We start from the raw sequence: 20,623 nt of genomic DNA, 5'->3' as shown, positions 1-20,623 counted from the left end.
TTGTTGTTCTGATTAAAAAAGCTACCCCTATGTTTTTCATTTTCTAATTCTTAAAAAGGAAAAAAAAACAACAAATTAAAAAGAAACATATATAGAACTGGCTAGAGGAATAAGTTATATATATAAATTCAAAATATAAAAACCAAATACATAATTGATTTATGGAGCATGAGCGTCGGTTAATTTGTTCGGCTACGAGGACTAGGTTATAAATCTCTGGACGATAATAATTCAACGAAATTAGAAACCGAGCCCCGAAAGATTGGTAAAAACTAGACTAGAAAATAAAATAAAATGTCGAGCTTTGTAAAAGCAATCCGGCAGGTGGATTTGCTATCGGGATGGATACGGGAGGAATCCTGTCAACTTAGATCGGTCGTTTTCTTAACTTTATAAAAAAACTTGTTTTAGCCGATGCAAATCTAGGTCTAGATTTGATTTTAATTAAAATAAAATAAAGAGATGATCGACTCATTATTGACTCACAGTTCACTTAACTACGGTTAAAAAATATTTAAAAATGTGATTGTAGTTATTTTTTATATTAAAATTTATTAAAATATTTTTTTTATTTATTTTTAAAATTAAAATATCAAAACAATTTAAAACATATAAAACTGCAAACTGCGTTACCAAACACTCTCAAAAACTTAATTTTTGACTACATGGCCTTTTTTGAGGAAAAAAAAAATAGTTAATTCAAGAAGTTGATCCTCCCAATATAGATGATCTGTATCTTAACTGGATCGATCAATTCTGAGTTTTTTTTATAACTGTGCATGAATCTCATGGAGTTGGTCCGTAGATTTTGTATCTAATTCATTAAATATTCTATATTTTTCTTATAAATAATGAAATCAAGTTGGAACCCTTTGCTCTGTCCTTTTAAATAATTTTTAATTTAATTTATGTATAACAAGTCCTAATTAATGCACTGATAGCATAGCTAAGAAATTTATTCTTTTTTAACTTCTAGAATTTAAATATTGAAATCATAATTTAATATTGATGAGATTCGAGTATATTCCTGCAAACACGTGCGTGCGTTTATATATATATATATATATATATATATATATATAAACAAAAAAAAAACTTTATGAAATTGAAACTTTTTATTTCCCGAAATAATATCTTTTACATTTAGAATTAAAATATTAAGAAATGACACAAATTGCATTAGGATCCTCCTCAACACTTCCAACATGGGGATAATGGTAACGATAAGCATTTGGAGCCACTATAGCATAATAACATGGGGGCATATGAGGATTATAGGCCTGGGAAGCCACCTGAGCTCGATCTTCATCTTTCTTCTTCTCATCTCCTTGCTTCTTCGGGTCGTCTTTTTTCTTCTCAGGTTCTTTTGCCGGTCCTACTGTAACTATTTCTGTGCAACACAGCTTTCTCAGTTTGGCCACTATGTGTACTGGATCGATGTCCCCTATCACTGTCAGCTTCTGGTCCTTCATCTCCATGGATATTGAATGCACCCCTGCAAGTTTGGCATCTCAGAACAAATACTCAATCGAAGTTATCAAACATGTCGCAAGGTTCGGATCATGGATTAGCTTTGAATTAAACCAGGTTACGAGATATAGCTCGCCCCAGGTCGACTTACTCGAATGAACCGGGTTCAATAACCGTGGATCATAGAAGGGAAAAAACTAGATTTAATACCTGGAAGCCTAGAGACTGTCTTCATGGCCTTCTTCTTAGTTTTCTCTTCATGCAGATCCAATCTCAGAACAGCTTTCTGCAACATTACAAGTCCATGTAAATCTTTTTTATAAATCAATATCAAGATAATCAAGAAACTGGAAAAGAAGAAAAGGAAGAAATGAAAACTTGAGCACTCATTCTTAATTTCACGCATGCATTGTGCACAAAAGATAGAAGTCCAGTAGGCCTTGACTGATCTCACCTTCATTGTCGAGGCTTTGAGGGATCTGGACAAAGAAAATTGAAGATCAAAGGCGGCAAAGAAGAGGCCAGGAAAGAGGAAGGGAGACTATGAGCTTAGTGAGCAGAAGAGGTACTGAGGGAGAGAGATTTTATAGTGAAGGAGAGAGATATGAGTCAACCATAGGTCAGTAATCTTTTTTTCAACGAGTAACAAAGGAAACAGTGTGGAAACCCACACGTCTCCAATACTTGCATTTTTTTTAATGTCTTATCTTTTTCCTTTGTGCTATTTACAAGAATAAAAAGCTCCAATTGATGAAGAAAAATATATTTTTTTACTTCTAATTTTATTTTCATTATCATTTTTCAAATTACTAAGCATAAAATTAATAAAATACTCTGATAATTTTACCTATACAATCAAATCTTGATACATCAAAAAATAATCAAAAACTTTTATATGATAATAATTATAACATTTATTAATAATATAAATATCAATTCAAGATCCAACATTTTATTAAAAATATATTTATAATCCAATAATTAACTATTATTTCTACACAAATTCAATTTTGTGTTAAAATATGAACTGAACATTAATAAATTAAAAATAAATAACTGATACCCAATTAATTATTAATTATTTATTTAATTTAAATTTATTCAACTTAGATTAATTTATCAAGAATCAGTTAGTTTGATGGACTATAAGGATTAATTAAGTTATAAATCTCTGTATGGTCCCGAAAGCTTGATAGAGACTAGACTATAAGAAAATAAAATGTCGAGCTTTATAAAATTATTTGCTTTGGGGATGGATACGGGATGATCCAGTCAACTCAGATCGGTTGCTTCCTTAACTCATTAAACTCTAATTATAAAACTCGGTTTGCACAGTATAATAATTTAAACTGTCTTGAGGCTGGACCGGTTCTAATTAATTTAAAAAAAATAATAAAGAAATAATTCACTCGTTATAACTCAGTCAAGAACTAAAATTGATTTAAAATCCAATTGACCCAAGTCAAGACTCAGTACTTTATCCTTAATTAATGAATTTTTTTCTTTTTTTTGAAAAGAAATTAGTCAAGACAAGTTAACTCTCTCTCTCTCTCTCTCTCTATTTATAATATAGATTAAATCAATTTTATGCATTAAATTAAGTTTTATAACTATGCATTAAATCTCAGGGAGTTGGGCTGTAGATTTTGTATCTAATCATTAAATATTGGGTATTTTTATATTATTTTCTATTAAATAATTTTTTAAAATTTAATTTATATACAACAATTCCTAATGGATTGATAGGATTTCTAACTCTCTCTCTATTTATAATATAGATTAAATCAATTTTATGCATTAAATTGAGTTTTATAACTATGCATTAAATCTCATGGAGTTGGGCTGGAGATTTTGTATCTAATCATTAAATATTGGGTATTTTTATATTATTTTCTATTAAATAATTTTTGAAAATTTAATTTATATACAACAATTCCTAATGGATTGATAGGATTTCTAAGAAATTTATTCGTCTTTAATTTTATGAATTTAAAAATTGAAATCATACTTATATTTTCTTGAATGTTATATGGAATTGAAACTTTTTATTTCCCGAAATAATTTCTTTTACATTTAGAATTAAAATAGCAAGAAATGACACAAGCATTAATTAGGATCATCCTCAACAACATGGTAACAAGTGGTCATGTGAGGATTACAGGCCTTCACCCACTCAGCCTCATCTTGATCTTTCTTCTTCCGCTCTTCTTGCTTCTTCAGCTATTCTTTCTAGGGTTCTTCCTTCTTCTTTTCAGGTTCTTTTGCTGGTCCTACTGTAACTATTTCTGTGCAACACAGCTTTCTCAACTTGGCCACTATGAGTACTGGATCAATGTCCCCAACCACTGTCAACTTCTGCTCCTTCATGTCCATGGACATTGAATCCACCCCTGCAAGTTTGGCATCACAAGATTTAAGAAAAAAAAATTCATAAATACTTAAATGATGATCTAGATTTATAAGTAATGAACAAAAAAAAAATCAATACCTGAAAGACTAGAGACTGCCTTCATGGCTTTCTTCTTAGCTTTCTCATCATGCAGATCCAATCTCAACACAGCTTTCTGCAACATAATAAGTCCATGTAAATTTATTTTATAAATCAATATCAAGATAATCAAGAAAATGGAAAAGAAGAAGGAAGAAATGAAAACTTGACTCATTCTTTCACGCATGCAATGTGCACAAAAGATAGAAGTCCAGTAGGCCCCAGCTCTCACCTTCATTTGTTTTGAGGGATCTGGAGAAAGAAAATTGAAGATCAACGACGGCAAAGAAGAGGCCAGGAAATGGGAAAGGAGATTATAAGCTTGCTGAGCTGAGGAGGCTCATATTACAGTGAAGGAGAGAGATATGAGTCAACCGTAGGACAATAGTCTTTTTTTTTTTCAACGAGTAACGAAGGAAACAGGGTGGCAACCCACTCGTCTCCCATATTTGCACTTTTTTTAATGCGTCTTATCTTTTTATTTTTTACCTTATGCTATTTACGAAGCTCCAATTGATGTATAAAATTATATTTTTTTACTTCTAATTTTATTTGCATTAATATTGTTCATAGTACAAAGCATGACATTAATAAAATCATCAATTGTTTTAAAATAATATTGCAGGTACGTATATCCTCTACAAAAAAAATCTTAATACATCAAAAAATAATTATCTACTACTTTTAAAACCTCTATAAAATAATAATGAAAATATTTATTAATAATATAACTATCAATTTAAAATTCAACTTCTTATTAAAAATAAATTCACAATCCAATAAATAACCATCATGTCAAAATATAAACTAAACAATAAAATTAACAACAAATAATTGATACCCAACTAATTATTAATTACTTGTTCACTTTAAATTTATTCAACTTAAATTAATGTCTTTTAACTATTATTAATTCCATAAAAAATAATTTTTAAAATTTTTTATTAAATTTTCAACTTGACAATAAAATTGACAAAATATAATTAATACTCATTAAATAACTCATTATTTTTTCAATGATAACATATCTAAGCTAGAAAGTAAAACTTAATTTTATCAAATAACAAATAAAATTAATTCCCTCTAAATCTCAAACAAACATTAACATATAAATTATATATTAATACAACAAAATTCTCTAGAAAAAAGTTATAAGACACTTAAATATTCAAGCGAAACTACAAATATTACACAAAAAATTTAATAAATTAGCCTAAAGCATAAATAAAATTTTAATAAATTAGCCTAAAACATAAATAAGTTTAAAAAATAAACTTACCAACTTAATATATAACATGAAGCTTCACAAGAAATTGAAAATAGATTTAGGTTACTGGTGGTGAGGGTTTAGAGAGTGTTTGAAAGTGTGGTAATAATTGTTTTTCAAAGTGTTTTTTATTCCAAAACATATTAAAATAATATTTTTTATTTTTAAAAAATTATTTTTGACATCAACATATCAAAATGATCTTAAAACATCAAAAACATATTAATTTTTTTAAAAAAAAATTAAATACTATCCAATCCCAATGATAACTACTGGCTGGATTTACAAGGATTGTGGCTGAATTTAATTACAACAAAACAAGGGAGGGGCTGCTTTATTATTATTATTTTTTTGGCATGAAGAAAAAGAAGAAGAACGTGGGGTGAGAGATAACGGTTGGGTTTTTTTTTTTTTTTTTTTATGAACTATCAGGTTTTAATTTATTTAATTATGTAAATTGACTATTTTGTAGGGAAATGCTGATGTGTCAAATTTTTAACATAATGAAGTTGTTTTTAACATTAAAACAGTGGATTGGAATGCTGTTTTTGATTTGATTCCTCATCGTCTGTCTTACTGAATAAAAATTAGTGACCTTGATTTTTCATACACAGGAATTGACCTGTGTATCCTATAATTGGACTTATTTCCAATATTTTTTTTCTTTTAGTCTTCTTTGAATTCATTGTATTGATTATTATAAAAAAAAAAAACCGTTGGAGTTTATTAAAACTAATTTATTAATTAATTTAGTGTAAGAAATAATTAAACAATCCTTAACTTGTGTTTATGATCTTTAATTTAGTAGTTTGTTTTCCTCATCAATTTTCTCATTTTATCCACTTCTCTTTTGATTTTCCTAAAAAGAAAGTAAATTAAAAGAGAGCATGAAATTGATAAGAGAATTAAGTTATAAATGGATTAAAAAAAATAAAAGGATTAAATGTATTGTTTAGTTTCAGAAACCGTAATTTACAAATGCAAGGGGTGGCATGGCATCTCAAGATTCATGGTTGACAGGCCTGAGATGGTGGTTGCTATCCCCAGTTCATGGCTGTAGTGGTGGAGGAGATTCTTGAAAGGTAGCCATGGAGAGATGACAGATAAAGTATGTTTTTTTCTCTTACTTGGTGGAGCCTCTGGAGATTAGGAAAGGCCAATATTATTGTTCCTTTGATGGGGACCTGGAGACCACTGGGGATATTGTGGCTATCATAGAAGTTATTATTGACTGGTTGTTTGTTGGAGACTTGAAGTATTTAAAGTCGAAAGGTTTATGAAATTAATTTGGGAATAGATTGATTTAGAATCTATTTTGAATAGTTTTATAATTAATAAGAAAGAAATGATACGATGTGACTTTATTAAAAATCTTAATTGATTTAGAATTTGGTTAATTTAGTGAAGAATCCGTTTATTTTTAATAAAAAATAATAATATAATAATATTTTGATATATTTTTTTAAAATTGAACTAAACATAATCTCTTGGATAAATCTCATACAGGACTTAATAATTATGTCATGGGATGAATGATTTTAATTAGATTTTTAATATAATGCATTTGGACTTAATCTCATATCGGATTTAATACATATATAAAAAAAAAAAAAACAAACAAACATACTAAATGAAGCTTAATGAAATTGTGTATTATGCTTTAAGAAGTGAATTGTTTAAGCATCTAATCAAAAAATTAAGAAATGACACAAGCATTAGGATCCTCCTCGACACTTCTAACGTGATAATGCGTGGTCAAATAAGGATTATAGGCCTGATAAGCCTTCACCAACTCAGCCACGGCATCTTTATCTTTCTTATCGTCTTCTGGCTTCTTCGGCTCCGCCTTCTTGGGCTCTTCTTTCTTCTTTTCAGGCTCTTTTGCTGGTCCTACTGAGATTATGTCTGTGTGGCAAATCTTTCTCAACTTGCCCACTATGCTCACTGCATCGATGTCCCCAACCACTGTCAACTTCATGTCCTTCATGTCCATGGATATTGAATCCACCCCTGCAAATTTCCATCCCAAAACGCTTAATTTACAAAAAAATAATAATCATAGACGCTTCAATAATATTATTGATTTATAATTCAATGATCATAAGAAAAAATCAATACCTGGAAGACCAGAGACTCTCCGCATAGCCTTTTTCTTGTACTTGTCATCGTGTAAATCCAATTTCAACACGGCTTTCTGCAACAAATTACAAGTTCATGTAAATTCTCTTATATAATCAAGAAACTAGAAGAAAAGCAAGAAAAGAAAGCTTGACCCATTCTTTCATGCACGACATGCATCTTAATCTCATAGCTGGGCACTAACAGAGAATATAGAGAGAGAGTTGATCCTCACCATCATTTTTATAGCTCTGAGAGGGATCTGATCAGAGAAGATTGAAGATGAAAGACAGCAACTAAAGAAAGTTTGAGGTGAAGAACTCAGACAGGAGGAGGTAAAGATTATAGACTTGTTGAGTTGAAGAGGCCTTGGCCGAGATTTTATAGTGAAGGGAAGAAAACTGTAGTGGCAACCTCACAGGTCAGGACCAGAAGTCTATGGTCAATGGTCAATGAACACACTGTATGACCGGAAGGGGAAAGCTCCTTGGTGTTTCCAGTACTGCTGAAAATTTCTTCGCTTCCAGTAGGTGTTTCTTGAAGTCAACTTATTTTATTTCTTTATTATTACTTAACGACAAGCAGCTAAAAGGCAACACTTTTTTTAATGTGTCTTTATCTTTTTATTTTTTACTTTATGCTATTTACGAAGCTCCAATTGATGTATAAAATTATATTTTTTTACTTCTAATTTTATTTGCATTAATATTGTTCATAGTACAAAGCATGACATTAATAAAATCATTAATTGTTTTAAAATAATATTGCAGGTACGTATATCCTCTTCAAAAAAATCTTAATACATCAAAAAATAATTATCTATTACTTTTAAAACCTCTATAAAATAATAATGACAATATTTATTAATAATATAACTATCAATTTAAAATTCAACATCTTATTAAAAATAAATTTATAATCCAATAAATAACCATCATCTCTATACAGATTCAATTTTACATCAAAATATGAACTAAACAATAAAATTAGCTACAAATAATTGGTACCCAACTAATTATTCATTACTTGTTCAATTTAAATTTATTTAACTTAAATTAATATCTTTTAATTATTATCAATTTCATAAAAAATTATTTTTAAAAAATTTCATTAAATTTCCAACTTGACAATAAAATTAACAAAATATAATTAGTACTCATTAAACAATTGATCATTTTTTCAATTATAACATATCTAAGCTAGAAAGTAAAACTTAATTTAATCAAATGACAAATAAAACTAATTCCCTCTAAATCTCAAACAAACATTAACATATAAATTATATATTAATACAACAAAATTCTCTAGAAAAAAGTTGCAAGACACTTAATATTCAAGCAAACTACAAATATTACACAAAAATTTTAATAAATTAGCCTAAAACATAAATAAGTTAAAAAAAAAATTACCTACTTAATATATAATATGAAGCTTCACAAGAAATTGAAAATAGATTTAGGTCAGTAGTGGTGAGGGTTTAGAAGATGTTTGGAAGTGGTAATAGTTGTTTTTTAAAGTGTTTTTTATTTCAAAACATATTAAAATAATATTTTTTATTTTAAAAAAATTATTTTTGACATCAATATATCAAAATGGTCTTAAAACATCAAAAACATATTAATTTTAAAAAAATTTGGAAATGATTTGTTTTAGAGGTGAAATCATCATTGATAGGAGTCGCCTAACAGAATTAGAGTTCTACATCAGCTATAAGTTTATAGTTTATAGGAGATTAGAGGTTCGCAAGAATTATGACCGTGTTAAAGTTAGAATCAATGTTAGAGTTTTATTCTTATTAGGAGATAGTTATTTGATTAATTTCTTCACATTGTTAGATAGTGTTGAGAAGTCTTTGCTTAGTATGATTTGTAAAGGCTATTTAAAGTCATCTTGATTATTTAGAATACATAGAAAACTTCAAGAGATTTGTTCAAAAGTGGGAGATCATACTGGTGTAAACATGAGTAGAATAGGAACTTTGGAGAAGGATTTGGTGGAATTAGTGGGGAAAGTGGAAAGTCTGATTGTTCTGTCACGAAGGTAGGTTGATAGAAAGGCACAGATGGCGCAAAAAATTGAGAATTTGATGGAGGAGTTGACCCTTGAGAAGGAAAAGAACTTCAAGTTAAAGATGGAATTGGAGACTATCAGAGAAGGAACTGTTGAGAAGGCTTTAGTGGAATTAAAAGGGCAAGTGGAGAGCATGAAACTGATGGAAAGGCACAGATGGTGCAAAAAATTGAGAATCTGATGGAGGAGATGATCCTGGAGAAGGAAAAGAACTTCAAGTTAAAGATGATATTGGAGACTATCAACTTCGTGTCTTCTGGTGCATCTACCGCTGTTTCAATTGATTAAGTTTTTTTTTACAATGATATTAAGTACTGAATGTGTTGAAGATGGATATTTGGCATGTCTAGATTCTTATTTCTTGAGTTTTTAGGAAAATAAATATTTTTCTTACTTAATTTTATTTTTCTTAAGTTTTTTTATTTGATGCTTCGGCTATTGAACTCCTTGCATAGCAGTTCCTTTTACTTGCAGGCACCTTGCTCTTCGTTTTTCCAGATGAATTACATTTTTGCTTATCACTGTAATCATAGCATCAAGTGTTTGATGTAATTGAATTTTCAATAATTAAACACTTACAAATAACTTCTTTTTTTGTTATTACTTGTATACTTCTTGTAATTGAAAGTAATGCGTGATTCGCCATGCAACTTGAGAAGATACCATGATCATACACTCCTCTGTCACACTTTGCAAAACACTAATATAAAAGAGTGATAAATACTGGCTGGATTTACAAGGATTGTGGCTGAATTTAATTACAACAAAACAAGGGAAGGGGCTGCTTTATTTTTTTATTTTTTTGGCATGAAGAAAAAGAAGAAGAACGTGGGGTGAGAGATAACGGTTGGGTTTTTTTATTTATTTTATGAACTATCAGGTTTTAATTTATTTAAGTATGTAAATTGACTATTTTGTCGGGAAATGCTGATGTGTCAAATTTTTAACATAATCAAGTTGTTTTTAACATTAAAACAGTGGATTGGAATGCTGTTTTTGATTTGATTCCTCATCGTCTGTCTTACTGAATAAAAATTAGTGACCTTGATTTTTCATACACAGGAATTGACCTGTGTATCCTATAATTGGACTTATTCATTGTATGGATGGTGGTTGCTATCCCCAGTTCATGGCTGTAGCGGTGGAGGAGATTCTTGAAAGGTAGCCATGGAGAGATGACAGATTAGGAAAGGTCAATATTATTGTTCTGTGATGGGGGCCTTCAGACCACTGGGGATATATATATATATATATATATATATATATATATATATATATATATATATTGTGGCTATCATAGAAGTTATTATTGACTGGTTGTTTGTTGGAGTTTTTAAAGTTGAAAGGTTTGTCGAAACAATATTCCCTCAGGGTATGGTCACGAAACCGAACCGGTTTATGAAATTCAAGTTTATGAAATTAATTTTCAATTGATTGATTTAGAATCTATTTTAAATTAATTTTTATAATTAATAAAAAAGAATTAATGTGGTATGACTCTATTAAGAATCTTGGTTGATCTAGAATTTAATTAATTTAGTCGAGAATCCGTTAATTATTAATAAAATAATAATATTTTGATATATATTTTTTAAAATTGAGTTAATCCTATTAACTCATAATCTCATGGACAAATCTCATGCAGGAGTTAATAATTATGACATGGGATGAATGATTTTAATTAACTTTTAATATAATGCATTTGGACTTAAATCTCATATCGGATTTCATATATATATATATATAAAACAAACAAGCAAACATACTAAATGAAGCTTAATGAAAATGGGTATTATGCTTTAATTAAGAAGTGAATTTGTTTAAGCGTCTAATCAAAAAAATTAAGAAATGACACAAGCATTAGGATCCTCCTCGACACTTCTAACGTGATAATGCGTGGTCAAATAAGGATTATAGGCCTGATAAGCCTTCACCAACTCAGCCACGGCATCTTTATCTTTCTTATCGTCTTCTGGCTTCTTCGGCTCCGCCTTCTTGGGCTCTTCTTTCTTCTTTTCAGGCTCTTTTGCTGGTCCTACTGAGATTATGTCTGTGTGGCAAATCTTTCTCAACTTGCCCACTATGCTCGCTGCATCGATGTCCCCAACCACTGTCAACTTCATGTCCTTCATGTCCATGGATATTGACTCCACCCCTGCAAATTTCCATCCCAAAACGCTTAATTTACAACAAAAACATAATAATCATAGACGCTTCAATAATATTATTGATTTATAATTCAATGATCATAAGAAAAAATCAATACCTGGAAGACCAGAGACTCTCCGCATAGCCTTTTTCTTGTACTTGTCATCGTGTACATCCAATTTCAACACGGCTTTCTGCAACAAATTAGAAGTTCATGTAAATTCTCTTATATAATCAAGAAACTAGAAGAAAAGCAAGAAAAGAAAGCTTGACCCATTCTTTCATGCACGACATGCATCTTAATCTCATAGCTGGGCACTAACAGAGAATATAGAGAGAGAATTGATCCTCACCATCATTTTTATAGCTCTGAGAGGGATCTGATCAGAGAAGATTGAAGATGAAAGACAGCAACTAAAGAAAGTTTGAGGTGAAGAACTCAGACAGGAGGAGGTAAAGATTATAGACTTGTTGAGTTGAAGAGGCCTTGGCCGAGATTTTATAGTGAAGGAAAGAGAAAACTGTAGTGGCAACCTCACACGTCAGGACCAGAAGTCTATGGTCAATGGTCACTGAACACACTGTATACCGGAAGGGAAAGCTCCTCGGTGTTTCCAGCACTGCTGAAATACGAATTTTATTTCTTTATTATTAATTAACGACAAGCAGCTAAAATGCAACATATCCTATGGTTTAGTTTTATTTATTTATTAATTTTAAAATAGCTAAAAAAAAATTAATATTTTTTATTTAAAAAAATTAAAATATATATTTTTATTTTTTAAAATTTATTTTTAATAATAACACATCAAAGCAATCTAAAAATACTAAAAATATTAATTTAAAATAAAAAAAATTAAAATTTTTAGAAGCATTATTCGAATGTACTCCCAAACACACTATCACTTAAAAAAGAGTAGAATTTTTGTGGATAGTGATGATAATGAAAGTATCACAAAACCATTTTTCATGTACCAAAACTAACATTATTAAACCGACTCAGACTATAAATCAACTCAATAAACCTCTCAAGCTAGCTTATGATTTAGGCAAGGTTTCAAATTAAATTAAGTAAAATATAATTAAGAATAAAATTAAAATTATGATTAAATTCTACAAATATTATATTATTAATAAAACATAATAAAAAAATAAAAAAAATATTTTTTTTATTAAATTAAATTCAATTTAATATATTTAACTTTAAACTAGACCGGTTGAGTTGTAATAGTAAAAACATACAATGTTAATGTGAATAATGAAGCTCTCCAACCAAAGCAGCCTGCATTTTCAACGCAGAATTAATGGGACCCATGAATAATGAACTGAGTTTTATTAGTTATCAAATATTTGTTTCCTGTGGTAGGCTTTAAAAGCAAAAGCAACCACGGAAACAAACTGTATTGTATTATTAAAGGAGTCATTCCTTTGTTTGTTGACTATTAAACAAAGGCTGCATCTCCTCTTTCGTGGAAAAGCTCTCCGGTCCATGTCAATAAGCTCAAGGTCTCAATTTCCAGAAGAGTTTTGAGGCAAGTAATTGGAAGATCGAGCTAGAAGACTACAAGTCAATGCAAGAAATGCAAAGAAACTTCCCTGCTACCTTAGCAATGGATTAAAAATAGAGATTCAAACTTGTAGGCTGTGACTTTGGCTGATACATATTTTTTAGTAAATAAATGGATTTTGTAAAATTTTGATAAAAAAAAAAATAATAGTAGTAGTAAATAATTGGATATTAATTCAATAAATGGTCAATCCCAGTTATATTTTAAGGTAAACAGTCTGGTAAAAAATCCCTTTGTTTTATGTTCTAATTTAATTAGAATCTACTCCATATATAGTAAGGACAGGGATTTTCAAAACGAAATCAAAAGAATTTTAATAATAATAGTAAATATTTGCATTTCCACTTCGCTTGTTTAAAGAATATTATTATATATATATATATATATATATATATATATATATATATAAAACAATTTCACTGTATAATAATTTTATATGATTCGGTTATACATGCATCCACAAGCGGGAGAGAAAAGTTTTTATTGCAGGTCATCTGGGAAATAAATATTCAAAATTGCAAGCCCTTGCCTCTCTTCTCTTCAACTTACATGGCTGCTATGCACAGTCCACCATTTTTTTTGAGGTAGTGTTTGGGGATTTGGTATAAGATGTTTTTTTATAAAAACAAAATTATTTAAAAATATATCAGAATAATATTTTTTTTATTTATAATATCAGTATATAAAAATTATTAAAAATCAATAAAAAAAATATTAATGTAAAACTAAAAAATTAAAAATTTTAAAAAAACACAGTTTGATTATATTTTCAGACAACAACTTTAATTAGTTAAGACAATTTATGAGCAATGTTTGATGTTCTTTTTGTTCTCTTAGTACTTGTTTGTTTGGGATGAACATGTTTTTTCATGTCAATTTAAATGAATTTTTTTGTTTTAAATTAAATTTTTTTATTTTTTTATATTTTTAATGTATTGATATTAAAAATAAATTTAAAATAAAAAATATATATAATCTTAATACTTTTTCAAATAATAAAATATTTTAAAAAATAATATTTACAAGACTCTAAACATCTGCTTCATCAAATAAAAAACGAGCTTCTTTCACTAAACTAACAATGGCTTGTCGTGCAAGCACAAGGAGGGGAGCCCTCGAGCAAGCTTGTTCGTGACACAAACAGAAGACACCGTCAAAGGGAAGGATCTCCGAACAGTAACACTTCATGAGTCAAATGTTAGTTCAGAAGTAACACAAGTTCTTCATGTGTAACAATCATGTGATCTCCTCGAAGGCAACGGCAGTTCGGTAAGATACGCCGAAGGGTCACTGCCATCGTTCTTTCCAAGAAACCCAGCCACTCAATTGATGGTGCATCGTTTTTTTATTAAAAAAATTAATAATTAATTTGTTGGATTTTGGGCCACATGCCCAAACGTTTGTGTCTCGGCCCAAATAGAACCTCTTAAGCTGTCTGGGTTCGGCCTAAACGGACTGCATCCCCTATTTTTCTTCTTTTTTATTTTTCGAGTTTCGAGCGGTTATAATGCAGTGTCTCGCTTTGCCTTGCCCATCCGCATGATATTTCTTTAATGATTAATTGATATATTTTATGATTTATTATTTATAAATAAAAAATTTTAGTAAGCAGTTAGCAATATTTTTTTCCTTTGTTTGTTTTTGTATTTTAAAAATATGTAAAAAAAATTAAAAAAATTTAATTTTTTTTATTTCAAATTAATATTTTTTAGTGTTTTTATATCATTTTAATGTACTAATATAAAAAATAATTTTAAAAAAAATATTATTTTAATGTATTTATGAATGAAAAACACTTTTAAAAAACATTGTAGTTGATTATCAATGTTACAAATATAAATCTTTTTTTACTTGACTCGAGCCTTTTTTTTCCTTAGCCAATGAGTATTTCTTGCATTGATACTTATCAATTTGTCTACTAATAATAATATTATACACTATCTAATGATGAATATCTATATTTTTTTATCAATCAATAAATAGTAACATTATTTTTCATGATTGAAGTGTGTGAAATAACTAAAATCTATAAATATCTTGATTAATCAAAACAAGTTTTTCGGGTCATTAATTTCTACTCGATATTTTTTTATATTTTCTCTAACTTTCTCTCATGTTAAAAGATTTGTTTGAGGTTACAAGACCCATAATTTCTCTTATATTACCCGTACTTCTATTTCTTTATTGTATGAAATTCAAGCATGGTTCATTCAAATCTTGACAGAATCATCATTTCCAGAGATATTTTGTTTTTTTTAATTAGTCCCTGAGATTTTTATTGTTGTCCACTTCCATCACTACTTTTTTTTTACTTTCAATTCAGTTTTCTAGAATCTTGTATCCCGTGGTTTTTTGAACTCAAATCTTTCTAAATTTATCACCTACCTTGCCTTGCATGTCGTGAAATTTTCTAGTATTAAATTAACAGTCAATTTTGAAACGTTTAAATTTTGCTTGTTTTAAAAAATATAATTTAAAGATAAATGACAATAAGACATCAATGACAAAATAAAAGGCCTTTGTCACCATAAGCATACAAAGCTATAATTTGGTATTTTTAAAAAAAAATTAATTTTTTAAATTTTTTCTTTACTTCAAATTAATATATATTTTTAGTGTTTTCACATTATTTTAATGTACTAATATAAAAAATAGTTTTTAAAAAATATTATTTTAATATATTTCTGAGTGAAAAACACTTTTAAAAAATATTATAGCTGATTATTAATGTTACAAACATAAATTATTTTTTACTTGACTCGAGCCTTTTTTTTTCTTGGCCAATGAGTATTTCTAGCATTGATACTTATCGATTTGTCTACTAATAATAATATTATACACTGTGTAATGATAAATATCTATATTTTTTTATTAATCAATAAATAGTAACATTATTTTTCATGATTGAAGTATGTAAAGTAACTAAAATCTATAAATATCTTGATTAATCAAAACAAGTTTTTTGGGTCATTAATTTCTACTCGATATTTTTCTATATTTTCTCAAACTTTCTCTTATGTTAAAAGATTTGTTTGAGGTTACAAGACCCGTAATTTCTCTTACATTACACCTACTTCTATTTCTTTATTGTATGAAATTCAAGCATGGTTCATTCAAATCTTGATAGAATCATTGTTTCCAGAAATACTTTGTTTTTTTTTATTAGTCCTTGAGATTTTTATTGATGTCCATTTCCGTCACTGCTCTCTTTTACTTTCAATTAAGTCTTCTAGAATCATGTTTCTCATGATTTCTGAACTCAAATCTTTTTAAATTTCTCACCTACCTTGCTTTACTTGTCATGAAATTTTATAGTATTAAATTAACAGTCAATTTTGAAACGTTTAATTTTTACTTGTTTTAAAAATTATAATTTAAAGATAAATGATAAAAAGACATCAATGACAAAATAAAAGGCCTTTGTCACCAATAGCATGCAAATCTATAATTTGGTCCTTCAAGTTAATTTTTTTCATTCGTTAGTCCTTTTTTAGAATTTTTTATTGAGGTCCAAAACTTTATTTTATTTATGTTAGATTCCTAGATCTTGAAATAAAAGAGTGAAAACCACTAAAAAATATAAAAAAGAGAGCTATTGGATGGCGAAATTCCAACTATCAATAACTTTGATTGTAGGCTGTTAAGGTTTCAATGATGTGTTTTAAGATGTTTTCAAATAAAAACAATTTAAAATTTTGATTTTTTGAACCCCAAAACTTTGACTATAATTTTCTTGCCGTTAGAGGTTATCAAAAACTAGTGTACAAGATAACAAGTCGCAAGCCCTAATAAATAGCCTACTTGTCATTTGTTTATTTTTGAAATAAAATCCTAAAGCAAACAATTTATTTGAAAAAAATAAATTTTTATGTGGGTTTTAATTTTTTAAAATTTTGATTATTTTTATTTTTAATTGATATTTTTTTTATTTTCTTACAAAAAATATTTTTTAAAATAGTAATTAATATTTTTAATTTAATGTTTAAAGAGAGTTATTTTAATTTATCTTTAAATTTTAATGTTTAAAAATACATACATAACACGAGTAGTTGAAATCTAAAAGATTATATTACCAAGTTTTATATTTTATTTCGTGATCAACATGATAATATAATGAACAAGGAAACGAAATAAAATATCAAAGAAAAAGGCAACTCGAGGTAGGGTACTTTGCATGGGGGCCACACGAGTGATTCTCATATAAATATCTTCCCTTTACTTGGCCCAATTCTCATCGTTGGCCACTTGGCTTCTTGAAATCTACGTCATCCCCAAATCCTGCTCTCTTATGCTATTTTTTTTAGCTATTAGTTAACCTTTTCTTTTTAATTTACTTTTAGTTTTAAATTTTATTTTTATTTTTTTCAAAAAAAAATAGGGATACTAAATTCCAGCATAAAAATAAAAATTCATTGTTGTCGATAATTTCAACCATAAAAATAGTCAATTTTCATGTTAATGGATTTTATTTCATGAAAAAAGTTTGACTTATGCTTTGTTTGTTTCAAGGAAAATGAATTCCCGGAATTCATTTTCCTCACTTTCCCATGTTTGGTGACTATCAGGAAAATAAGTCAAAGGAAAACCAATTCCTTCCAATTCCAGTCAACTTAAACTTTCCCTTTCCCCGTAGGAAAGTGTTTTCCTTCTGATAAAGAAAGGAAAACACTTTCCTTAGCTGATGCTGCCAATGAATTTTAATTAATAGCTACAGTAGCATCGCATTTTAATTCACTGCTACAGTAGCAGCGAATTAAAATGCAATGCTACTGTAGCAGCGACTTATAATTCACTGCTGTAGCATTGAATTATAATTCGCTGCTACTGTAGCAGTGAATTAAAATGCAAAGAGTTGTTTATTTTATTTAAATAATGGGTTTTTGATTAAATCAAAGTTTAATTAAGTCTTCAAACTCAATTAAATTCTTGATTTCATTAATTAAAATAATCTAAAATTTAATTAAATCAATTCTCCAATTAAACCCTTGATTTAATTAATTAAACTAGTCAAAAGTTTAATTAAATCTTTAAACTTCCAATCATGTTGCCCTTAACCCAAATTTTAATTCATCCTTCATTTATTTTATTTTTATTTTTTTCATCAAAAATAATAAAAATAAAAAGATCAAAATTGGGTTATGACAATTATAAGTGATTAAATATTTTATATATATTAGATAAACTTGAAAAAAAAATTAATTCATTAATAAATTATTTTCCAGTTCATTTTCCATAACACAACCAAACACTGGAAAGTGTTTTCCAGTTCATTTTCCATAACACTACCAAACATCGGAAAATACTTTCCCGGAATTTACTTTCCAGGAATTCATTTTCCTCGGAATTCACTTTCCAAAAGGAAACTACTTTACTGCAAACAAACGGAGCCTTAAGTTGTTTTTTAACATTATCCTTGCATGAGGAGTTAAATTTGATTACGAGATTAATTTTGGCTTCGAGTTCAATTTTATTTTTGAGTTGTTTTTTAGGTTTTTTATGGTCATTGGCTTCGTGTTTACTGAGTGGTTTTGGTCAAAATAGGTTGGAAAATGAGTTTTTAATAGAAAAAATTGAACATCGAATTTTTTAGAGAAAACTAGGTGTTGGTATTTGTATAAAGCAGACGACGTGTTGTTTTTATTTTATAAAAAACAAAGAAATGGGGTTGATGATAAGTTGTTTGTCTTTTTAATAAATAAGAAAATACAATAGGCCCAGGCACGCGAGCTATATTGCTTTTTTTAATGCCTACACCCACACGGTTGAGCTATTTTTTATAAGTATTATTTTGTTGTTTTATATTTGATTTTACAAAAAAATGATAAAAAAAATCATTGAATTCAATTGAACCTAGTATTTGGGTAGGAGGTTTAACATGTTTATCCACAACATCTAGGTTATTATTTTCTTTTTTATTTATTTTTATATAATATTTTTTATTTATTTTTGTATAATTGAATAAAAAATAATCTCTAAAATAAAAAGATTATTGAATTCGATGATGTGCATGATTTTTTTCTTGAGTTTGCTTGGTTGATATAAGTTCGCTTTAGTTTTTTAATCAAATATTATTTTTTATTTTTATTTTATTCTTTAATATTAAATTGATTTAAGATTGAGCTTTTCAATTTATTTTTATCAAGTTAAATTTCACATATCATCTCAAGTAAATCAAATGTTTTTCCATTTTAAAATGTGATCAGAATATAATTCAATTCATGATTAAAATCTATAATTTTTTAGAAAACATGTTATCAATGACTTGATATTTTATCTTTGCACTCAAATTGTTTTTTTACTTCAACTTGTGGTGTAACACTGGCTAGCATGATAGTTAAGTAACAAACGAAAATGTGTGGGATTGTTATTGTTGAGTCAACATCGTGTATCCTTTCATATTTCACATATTGTTCACAATTTTTTTTAATTTGATTCTTAATTATTTTTTATGTGATTGTATTTTTTATGGGCCAAATTCAAGAGTATTTGAATAAAATTTGTTGACTAATGATAAAATTGAACGACAAAAAACCAAAGTAGAAAATATACAAAAAATGAGTAATGTTTTCAAAGTTCACACAAAAAGTTTATTTTAATCCTCATACTTTAAAAATTATACATATTTAGTATTTTAATATTTTCTCAATTTAATTTTGATACAAAATTTTATTTATTTATTATTTTTTAGTAATTGATTTAAGAGAGGAGAGAGAAAGGTCATCAAATTCCGTGCAGTAAAGGTAGAAAAATATCATTAACACCTATTTAGGTCACCAAAATAATAGATATTTATGTCAAATGAGGAGAGTTCATATTATGTGTTTTTTTTATTTTTAAAGTTCGTGAAAAAACACATTTGAGCTCGGAGATTTTTTTTTTTTAATTTCGGGCTTATTTCTATTTTTGAGATGTTTTTTGAGCCATGCATTGGTTTATCAAGGTTACCTGAGTGTATTTTTAGATATCTCGGGTCAAAAGCCCTTCAACCTCAATTTTCCAACCACTACAGTGATAGAAATTTAGGCAAAATCAGACAACATGTCATTTGTTTTTTTTTTTTTAAAAAAAAAAAACTTGGGACATACAACATGTCACCCGCCCCAAATGCAACAAAAAAAAAAAAGGACTAAGACCCCGTTTGTTAGCCATAAAGTAATTTTATTTTAGAAAGTGAATTTCGGGAAATAATTATTTTTCGATGTTTGGTAGTGTAATGAAAAATAAGGTAGAAAACATTTTATAGTGTTTGGTTATGTCATGGAAAAGGAGTTAGAAAATAATTTATTAATGTTTTATTTTTCTTAAGTTTATTAAAATAATGAGGAACAAATCTTACAAATTAAAAAGTTGAATGAGAATGAAATTGAAAAAAATATAATTTCATAAATTATCTCAAATAAAATAAATAACAATCAAATTAATAGATATCAAATCTAAAAAATAAAAAAAATAAAAGATAAAAAATTAAAATAATAATAATAATAATTTCATAAA

General features: G+C 27.9%; 4 protein-coding genes across 4 annotated transcripts; all 4 read right to left on the bottom strand.

Annotated features, from left to right (window-relative positions):
- Positions 1-1,096: 1,096 nt before the first annotated feature.
- Positions 1,097-2,056, bottom strand: LOC118037103 (heavy metal-associated isoprenylated plant protein 12). The gene is made up of 3 exons (XM_035042998.2): positions 1,925-2,056; positions 1,681-1,756; positions 1,097-1,495 (listed from the first exon to the last, which is right to left on the bottom strand). The coding sequence occupies exons 1-3, from the start codon at positions 1,928-1,930 to the stop codon at positions 1,158-1,160; spliced, it is 420 nt and encodes a 139-aa protein (XP_034898889.1). The 5' UTR covers positions 1,931-2,056; the 3' UTR covers positions 1,097-1,157.
- Positions 2,057-3,549: 1,493 nt separating this feature from the next.
- On the bottom strand, positions 3,550-4,493 carry LOC118037107 (heavy metal-associated isoprenylated plant protein 39). The gene is given in 3 exon segments (XM_035043003.2): positions 3,550-3,860; positions 3,959-4,034; positions 4,191-4,493. Coding segments are annotated over 3 exon segments (393 nt in total). The 5' UTR covers positions 4,197-4,493.
- A 2,363-nt stretch (positions 4,494-6,856) lies between these two features.
- LOC118037104 (heavy metal-associated isoprenylated plant protein 39-like) lies at positions 6,857-7,759 on the bottom strand. Its single transcript, XM_035043001.2, has 3 exons — positions 7,579-7,759; positions 7,344-7,419; positions 6,857-7,235 (listed from the first exon to the last, which is right to left on the bottom strand). Exons 1-3 carry the CDS (start codon positions 7,582-7,584, stop codon positions 6,922-6,924), a joined length of 396 nt encoding a protein of 131 aa, XP_034898892.1. The 5' UTR covers positions 7,585-7,759; the 3' UTR covers positions 6,857-6,921.
- A 3,430-nt stretch (positions 7,760-11,189) lies between these two features.
- Positions 11,190-12,076, bottom strand: LOC118037108 (heavy metal-associated isoprenylated plant protein 39-like). Its single transcript, XM_035043004.2, has 3 exons — positions 11,915-12,076; positions 11,680-11,755; positions 11,190-11,568 (listed from the first exon to the last, which is right to left on the bottom strand). The coding sequence occupies exons 1-3, from the start codon at positions 11,918-11,920 to the stop codon at positions 11,255-11,257; spliced, it is 396 nt and encodes a 131-aa protein (XP_034898895.1). The 5' UTR covers positions 11,921-12,076; the 3' UTR covers positions 11,190-11,254.
- Positions 12,077-20,623: the final 8,547 nt, after the last annotated feature.

Source organism: Populus alba, chromosome 17 (genome assembly GCF_005239225.2).
Source record: "Populus alba chromosome 17, ASM523922v2, whole genome shotgun sequence".
Taxonomy (NCBI): domain Eukaryota; kingdom Viridiplantae; phylum Streptophyta; class Magnoliopsida; order Malpighiales; family Salicaceae; genus Populus; species Populus alba.
This window is presented reverse-complemented; position numbering and strand designations above follow the sequence as displayed.